The sequence below is a fragment of the Nannospalax galili genome, unplaced genomic scaffold (genome assembly GCF_000622305.1).
Source record: "Nannospalax galili isolate Female #2095 unplaced genomic scaffold, S.galili_v1.0 scaffold263, whole genome shotgun sequence".
Taxonomy (NCBI): domain Eukaryota; kingdom Metazoa; phylum Chordata; class Mammalia; order Rodentia; family Spalacidae; genus Nannospalax; species Nannospalax galili.
In genome coordinates, this window is record NW_008350402.1 from 1,373,158 (window position 1) to 1,382,105 (window position 8,948).

At 45.4% G+C, this 8,948-nt stretch overlaps 1 protein-coding gene across 2 annotated transcripts in view; it reads left to right on the forward strand.

Moving 5' to 3' along the window:
- Fbxo10 (F-box protein 10) overlaps window positions 1–8,948 on the forward strand; it is a 62,009-nt gene that overhangs the window by 44,642 nt on the left and 8,419 nt on the right. For both annotated transcript variants that reach the window (XM_008847682.2, XM_008847681.2), the window contains 3 exons: window positions 2,613–2,683; window positions 4,448–4,600; window positions 5,723–5,992. In XM_008847682.2, the coding sequence (XP_008845904.1) occupies window positions 2,613–2,683; window positions 4,448–4,600; window positions 5,723–5,992 (494 nt within the window). The remainder of the gene's footprint in view (window positions 1–2,612; window positions 2,684–4,447; window positions 4,601–5,722; window positions 5,993–8,948) is intronic.

Genomic DNA, 8,948 nt, shown 5'->3' on the forward strand with positions numbered 1-8,948 from the left:
ATTTTTGCTAACACTGAGATGTTGGCACATGCATCCCTAATCTGTATGCATCTGATTATTACTAGTCATAATCGGTTGCACTTGGATCCTTGGTGCCTGTGTATGTCTATAAAGTCATCGGGTAGATTTCAGTGGTAATGTTTATCACCTCTATTAATTAGCATGACATAAATTTCTATGCTTCTCCTCAAATATAATTTTTAAAAATTTGTTGATTTTGTGTGTGTGTGTGTGTGTGTGTGTGTGTGTGTGTGTGTCACACAGAACATCCCAAACCGTCTTATTTAATGGCACCCTACCATAGCCCCTCTCCCCACTGGAGCCCATATACTCAGACATCCTTGTTAAGGCCCACTGGGTTGTCAATGTCCCCAGCCATTCCCCAGTGAAAGTCCATCCACTAAGTCTCATCAGCCTATCTAAAGTCCCTTGTTTTAGGAAGATCACCTCTTCTTCCTCTAGCAGCAATCAGTTGTCAGTACTCCCTTAGATAAGATTAAGGTCTGATGTTCATTTTCCCAGTTCTATGCTGGGTTACTATCTGGGAGTCCCTTTGGTTACTCTGGCCGACAACTCAAAAAGAAGGTTATCTCCTACATAAAAAGCAACAATCTGGCATTGTTGCTTGTTGTGTAGCCTTTAGCTATGCATATGGACTCTTATGAAATTATATTGACCCCTTTAATCTTTGGTTATACTTTCCTTTTGGATGTTTAAGGCCTTACAGTTGGCCCAGATAAACCAATTTATTTTTACTCTTAAGGTCGTTTGAGGATCTGTTCCTCAGGGGTCACATGGGCTTGGGAGGAACCCCTGGCTCCTTTCTTTTACCAGTTCCGCCTATGTGAAGATAAGTCAAAGGTCCTACTCCGCCGTGGTTGGCTTCTCTTGGAAGCATGGAGGAAATGATTCCTCTGTGTTAACCCTCCTCTTTGTAGACTGGACACTGGTTCAAGTCCATCTGGTGGGGTCTCCTCGGCCTCCTTCATCAAGAGGACAGGTGAACCACAACAATTACAGGACATTTTGGGAGATGCTCATAGTTCCCTGGAACTAGTCGACCTAGGAGGGCAAGGAGCAAAAACTGTCCTTTATGTCCCTCTGACCAAATTAGTATAGGCCTCAAAGTATGTCTGTTAAACATCCAAGAAGGTAAGTTCCACCATTCTGGCATTTTTAATTACTGTGTGTCTTGCAGATAAATCTTGGGTAATGACCAGTTGGTCTCAAATAAATCAAAACTAGCTAGGCATTATTTATCTCTTGCATTGTCTCACCCCTCCACCATAGTTTTCCCACTTAAGGTGCCCCCATTTCCCCCCTTTTTCCCTTAATAATACCCTTCTCCTATGGTCCTACCTCTCTTGAGCTCCTTCTTTCCCCTTATCTCCTAGGTTCCTTGTATACCCTTCCCTCCTCCCTCCCTTAAACATTGCATGCATGTAGGTAAGTGTACCCATGTCGTTCAGTGCCCATGGAAGATGGAAGAGGCTGTCGGATCCCCTGGAACTGGAGTTACAAACAGTTGTTAGCTGCCATGTGGGTGCTGGGATTCAAACTTGGGTCTTCTGCAAGAGCAACCAGTGTTCTTAACCACGGAGCCATCTCTCCAGCCCCATAAATAAATTTTTTTAAAAAGATCCTGATCTCAGTATGCAGGCATGCTGTGATCTGTATGTGCTGTGCATCATCATTGGCAAAGGCTCTTGGGAATTCTTCATGTTACCAAGACTTTCCCTATCACCCATGCATAGTAGTGGTGACATCAGTGTACAATGGTGTGTATTGACTGGTGAAGTATAAAGAAACCATAGACAGTTGGTGTGCTGGATAGCTTTAGTGTCAACCTGGCACACCTGGGTTGAGGGAGCCTCAATTGGGGAATTTCCTCCATTGGACTGGCCTGTGGCTGTCTGTGGGGCATCTTCTTGATTGTTGTGTGATGTAGAGGGCCCAGCCCACTGTGGATGGTCCCACCCCTGGGCAGGTGGGTCTATGTTGCATAAGAAAGTAAGCTGAGCAAGGGCCAGGGAGCAAGTCAGTAAGCAGCGTTCCTCCATGACCTGTGCTCCAATTCTCGCCTCAAGGCTCCTGCCCTGAGTTCCTACCTTGAGCTCCCTGATGAACTGTGACCTGTTGGTACTGGTCAGAGTATTTTGTCATAGCAATGGAGAAACAAGCTAGAACAGTTGAGTATTATTGTACTTCTATCTCAAGGTTGTGGGTTTAGTTTGGGGTCCACCCATCCCAGGGACAGACAAAGATTTCCCAGTCCTCACCTTATAGGATTTCAGGAAGTGTTCGTGCCCTGTGAACTTGAGGCATCAGGAAGCCCACTAAGGAAGGCAATGGGGGTTTGGCCAAGTGACTTAGGGTAAGAGTACTTACTGTGCAAGCTTGATATCCTGAGTTTAAGCCCTGGAACCCACAGTGAAGGAGAACCAGTTCCAAAAATTGTCCTCTGACCTCCACACACACCATAGCATGTGTGCATCTGTACTCACACACAGATCACACATACACAAGAAGAGTAAAATTTGTAAAGGAAGGCGCCTTGAAGTGTGACACAGGTGCCTTCATCTTACCTCTTTCTCTTGCTTCTTCTGTTTTAGTGGAAACCACATCTTCAAGGGCCGCGCAGCTGGCATAGCAGTGAACGAGAATGGCAAAGGCCTCATCACAGGTACAGGATAGAGACTGCCACCATCTCCTGGCTTCACTCCCACCTTCTTCCGGACCTTGCACACACCTTTACTGACCCCAGACCTCCTCCTGTGAATACAGGCAGGCATTTGGGGTGCCAGCTCTATACTGGTTATGATTCTCATGAGGAGGGCCCAGCATAGCATGAGGAGTACCTGCTGTGCCAGCCTCTAACCTGGCATTTCACACTTCCATTTGTACCAGTTACAGACGGAAGGGAGTCTTGAGTCCTTCCACTGTTCTTTTATGTGGGCTTCTGCCTGCTCTGCAACTCTGTCTGCCCAATTCTTGCATCTTATCTTTTATGTCTCAACTAGTGTCACCTTCTGAAGAAGGCATGCCCTAACCTCCCTCCCCTTATACACAGATATGCCCACTGTACCCAAGTTGCCTCCTCTGTAGAACATTTGACTTGATTTTTTTTAAGTGTATGCATGTATTGCCTGTGTCTATTTAAGTGTACCAGTGTTGTACAATGCCTACAGAGGTCAGAAGAGGACATTGGATCCCTTAGAACTGGAGTTACAGACGATTGTTAGCTGCCATCTGGGTGCTGGGATTTGAACCCAGGTCCTCTACAAGATCGGTCAGTGCTCTTAATCACCAAGCCATCTCTCTAGCCCCTTGACTTAATTTCTTAGCACTTTGTCTGTCTCCTGTGGTATCAGGCAAGGGTCAAGCCTACCTGGTATATCAATGGAGCCTGAGTACAAAGCCATACCTAGGATCCCAACTGCATCCAGCCATCACTTATCAAACACCTACTGGGGGCCATGAAGGAAGGGCTATAACTCAGTAGAGGAGCACTTGCCTAGCAGGTCTGACCTGGCTTCAATTCCTAGCATGTAAAACAAACATTTATTGAGCACCAACTATGTGCAGCCCATGTTCCAAGAGCAGTAAAGGAAACAGACACCATCCCCACTCTCAGGAGCTGACAGTTTAGAACAGAAAGAAAGTAAATAAGAGCATGTATGGACAAACAAAAAATGCCCAAGTGAGGGTGATAGGCCATTTGCATAAGGTGATAGAGGGACTGTGTGGGTATTGAGATCGTGTGGTCATGGCAGGGTTTACTTTGAAGGTAAAGCCAGAATCTGAGAGATAGGAGGAGTCTGGCAAAGGAACTTTCCATGCAGGGGCACCTGTGGGTACAGACTTGTATAACTAAGCAGGGATGCTTGAAGGACTGGAATGTGGCAAGCAAGGTACGGGATAGGGTCACAGAGGCAGGAAGGGGCCCATCACACAGGGTCTTGTGAGCCATCGTATCCCAGTCCCAGGAGCCAAGGCTGCCTGCCACAGTGCTGAGGCAGCCATATTCGAACTGCCCTTCTGACTTGGGAATCTAGCTCAGTCCTAGGGAAGGAGGTGGCTCCCAGGAAGAGGGCAGGATGGTGAAGTCAGAGTGTGAGCTGAGGCTGAGGACAAGCCAGTGCCTTCTCAGATTTGCCAGGGGGGTGGGGGGATGTATGGTATTTGCCTGGGACTCTAAAGCCACTTTGTTCTTCCTCATCAGTCTCAAGGGTACTGGGTAGAGTGGGTGTGGGGACATACAAAAGACAGGCACAGACTTTGCCCTTAGGAGAACAGAGTCCCTGAAACAGCCAACAGGTGAGCCTCTGGGCACTGACTGAACAGCACAAGGTATGGGTATCCTGCTCAGTGTGTGTGTAATGGGGGGATGCTTTCCTTAACTGTCCTAGACAGTTAGAGATGCTGACCTTTCCACCTCTCTCCACAGAAAATGTCATCCGCGAGAATCAGTGGGGAGGTGTGGACATCCGCCGAGGAGGGGTCCCTGTCCTCAGGAGCAACCTCATCTGCTTTGGCTACTCGGATGGCGTGGTCGTGGGCAATGAAGGCAAAGGACTGATAGAAGGAAATACCATCTATGGTAAGAAGTGTGTTCCTAGGGCAGGGGTCTGAGGTACAGACCACCTGGGAGACAGGAAGGCCAGGTCCTGAGGTGGCCAACTTCTCTAGGCCTCAGAGACCTCACTTGCAGAACAAGCATTGTCTCAGACCTCTCAGCAGAAGGCCCTCCTCTCATAACACCTCCTGAACCAAGAGGTCAGCAACAGTGCTTTAGCTCCATTAAGATAGTAGGAGGCAAGGGCTGGAAAGATGGCTCAGCAGGTTAAGAACATTGATTCTTCTTGCAGAAGACCTGGGTTTGAATCCCAGCACCCACATGGCAACTAACAACTGTCTGTAACTCCAGTCCTAGAGGATCCGACAGCCTCTTCTGACCTCTGTGGGCATTTCATGACATGGGTGCACTACATGTAGGCAATACACGCATATAAATAAATAAATAAATAAATATTTTTAAAAAAAGATAGTAGGAGGCAGGGTGTTGTCTGTGAGGCCCATGGGACCTCCTACACATGGTCCTCTCTCCTCCCAGCCCTTCTTTTTAATGCAGATAATGAAGAGTTGTTGTGGTGACAGGGTCTTACTGTGTGGCCTTGGCTGGTCTGGAACTCACTTGTAAACTAGGCTGGCCTCAAAATCACAGAGATCTGCCTGCCTCTGCTTCTCAAGTGCTGGGATTAAAGGCGTGCACCACCATGCCCTGGCCAGATAATGGAATAATTTAACAAGAAAACAGAATACTTAGAGAAAACACTATTTTTACTGTGTGACTTTGAGCAAAACCTTAAACCTTTCTCAACTGTGTCACTAATAAAAACCTTAGTGTTTATTCAAGCCTACCTCTATCTGTATTGTCACATTTAGTCTTCATGACTGCCTCCTGAAGATACGGTTAACTCCAATTTAAAGATGAGGAGATGGAGGCATGCAGGTTCAGTAACTCACTCAGAGCATTTCACACCCTGGGGAGTGATCTGGGCTTGTGAGATTGACTTGGTCACTGTCCCTTGAGTCTGAAGAAGCCCATAGCCAGAGCTGTGAATGCCTTGTCTCCATGCCTTTGCTTCCCCTGGCGGGGTGGCACTGGGCACTGCTTCACCTGTTCATGATTGTCAGTGACAGGCTCCTTTCACTGTCCCAGCTAATAAGGGCTGTGGTGTGTGGATGATGTCATCCAGCCTACCCCATGTCACCAGCAACCATGTGAGCTACAATGGCCTGTACGGAGTGGCAGTATTCAGCCAGAAAGATGGCTCTGGGGAGTTCCCTGGAGGCCATGGGGCCCAGGAGAACTTCAGTGAGGACGGGGATGCCATCCTCTGGGAGACAGAGCTGGAGAAGGAGGATGACCCGCTGCGCCGGCCCATCACCATAGCACTCGTGGAGTCTAACAGCATTAATCACAATGGAGGTGAGTGTACCCTACACCCCACCTCTCACCCCGTCCCTGATGATGGCCTTCCATGCCTCCCACTGTCTTAGGGATCTCTGTGCACTGGTTCCAACCCATCCTTCAGCCTCATCAACTACTTTTTTTGACCACTTCCTTGGACTTTTCTCCTAAACGTGAATCCATTCTTTCTAACCTACTGCCCCACCAGCTTCAGTAATGCATTTCTCTTGCCTAAAATTCCCTTTCTCCACATACATCCCATACCACCTAGGACTCCTTTGAACATGACCCCATCATCCTTTACTCCAAGTTTGAAGACCTGGCAGCAAAGTCAACTTGCATATAATGTAGTACAGAAAAGACTCAGAAAGTCTTGAAACTATTATACATAAACCACTGTGGAATCCATTACGATAAATGATTTGACAATGTGCAGAAGAGTTTATCAAGAACTGCTAGATGCCCTCACCTGCATCAGTGAATCATGAACAAACTTATGCAAAACTGTTCTGGATAACTGACTTGTACTGCCCCCCAGTAACAAGCTCAGATGAGGCAAATCAAACCTAACAGATAACCAATTGCCCAAGACACGTAAGCTGTATTAAATCACCTTGCAAAATCTTGGGTGCCAGCCTAAAACAAAAAGCAATATAAAAACAAAAGATTAGAAATTTTAAGGAAATGTCTGCTTAGAGAACGTGCATTGGAATACATGATGTGATTTGTATGAAATATGTCCCCAAACTGAAGCCACTGAGTCCCTATAAGAGTAGATATACAGGGTCTAGAGAGATGGCTCAGCGGTTAAGAGCACTGACTGCTCTTGCAGAGGACCTAGGTTCGATTCCCAGCATCCACATGTGGCTACAAACCATCCTTAACTCCAGTTCCAGGGGAATCCAAAGCCATCTTCTGATCTCTGCGGCATTGCACAACACGGGTGCACTCACATACATGCAGGCAATACACTCATACACATAAAATAAAAATATTTTTAAAAAGAGTAGGTATAGGTCTTAACTATAATTGACAGACAGTGCCGTCACTTATATTAGCTACAAATTATATGAAGTATACTACCATGTACTCTATGTACACGTACCATGAAAAAGCACCCTGTCATGCATGGTGAGGTATGCCTTTAGCCTGAGACTCAGTACCAAGAAAGAAAAAGTAAAAGAGAACATTCACATGATGTTACTTTGTAAGGTATTTAATCCATATGACTTATCATATGACACAGTAGGACACTGCTAATAATATGGGACTGGGCATATTAACGAAGGAACACAGAACATGGAAAGCCAAAAAGATTGGTTCCTCCCTCTTCTCCTGGCACAATAATCTCCATGCCACCTATTAAATTTCAGTCTCCTCTAAAACTAAGCTATCCTCACACTGGCTATAAATCCCTGCTTGACATGGATAAAGATAATGATATCTCAGACCTCATTAGCTGAATAAGTGTTGTTTGAACATCAGATACTCGATGGCCATGCAAAGTTGGTTCTGCCCCACTCAACAAAAATATGTGGGATTTCGCTAAATGAATGGTAAATTTTTCAATGTTAAAGCCTTTCAAAGGGGCACAAACAGCTTTTCCCTGGGTGGGCAGACTCCATTAGAAATAATATATCCATAATGAAACCTATGATTTTGTGAAATTAATGTTATAAAAATCATTAAAAATTAATAGATGAAAAGAAAACCCAGATCCAAGGACTGGATATCTGATTTCCGCAGACTACCAGAGGTTCTGAGGTCTGCCATGCTGAGGTCGCCCGCTCAGTGGGTGCCCCAGGCTATACCACTAACTAAAGTTGATAAAGTTAAGGAAAGAATTCTAACAGCAAAGCAGGATCCAGTCTCTGGGCATGGTAGAGTGCACCTGTAATCCCATTACTTGGCAAGAGGAGGCAGGAGGATCATGAGTTCAAGGCCAAACTCTGCTAACCTAATAACTTGAAAGATAGCCTGGACTATGTGAGACCCTGTATCAAAAACAAAAGTAGTACTCACACTGATCCAACACCAATGGAAATGCATACCATTCCAGTGGTAATATATGCACAGCAGCTGCTATGTACTGAAGAGCTGTAAATCATGGCCGCAAAAGCAAACATTAGGTGTTTACATAAAGATCCTCCATTTCATCTTCATGAGTTCTTATCTATGACTTCAGTAACCTAATGTTAATGCTTTTATTCATTTCTTCAGTATAAAATGTCAGACTTATTTATCTATTTATTTTTTTTTTTTTTTTGTCTTTTTGAGACAGAGTTTCCCTGTAGCCCCTACTGTCCTGGAACTTGTTATTTAGACCCCGGTGGCATTGATCTCAGAGATCTGTCTGCCTCTGCCTCCCACGTGCTGGAACTAAAGGTGTGCACTGCCACTCCCACCTTGTAAATGGTTTCTTTCTTTTTTTTTTAATTTTATGTATTTTTATTTTATGTGTATGCGTGTATTGCCTGAGTGTATGTGAGTGCACCCATGTCATGCAATGCCTGCGGAGGTCAGAAGAGGCTGTCAAATCCCCTGGGACTATAGTTACAGACAGTTGTTAGCTACCATGTAGGTTCTGGGATTCAAACCCGGGTCTTCTGCAAGAACCACCAGTGTTCTTAACCGCTGAGCTATCTCTCCAGACCCATAAATGATTTCTTAATCATTGACAGTATCCACACAAAAGCACTGCAGTCCCTGATCATCTACCAAGATGTCTATGTCCAAAAAGCCCAATGGCATGTTTTTTTTTGGTTTTTTTGTTTGTTTGTTTGTTTTTGTCTTTTTGATACAGGGTTTCCCTGTAGCCCCAGCTGTCCTGGAACTCCAGTGTTCTTGAGCTATCTCTCCAGACCCATAAATGATTTCTTAATCATTGACAGTATCCACACAAAAGCACTGCAGTCCCTGATCATCTACCAAGATGTCTATGTCCAAAAAGCCCAATGGCATGTTTCATGTTTTT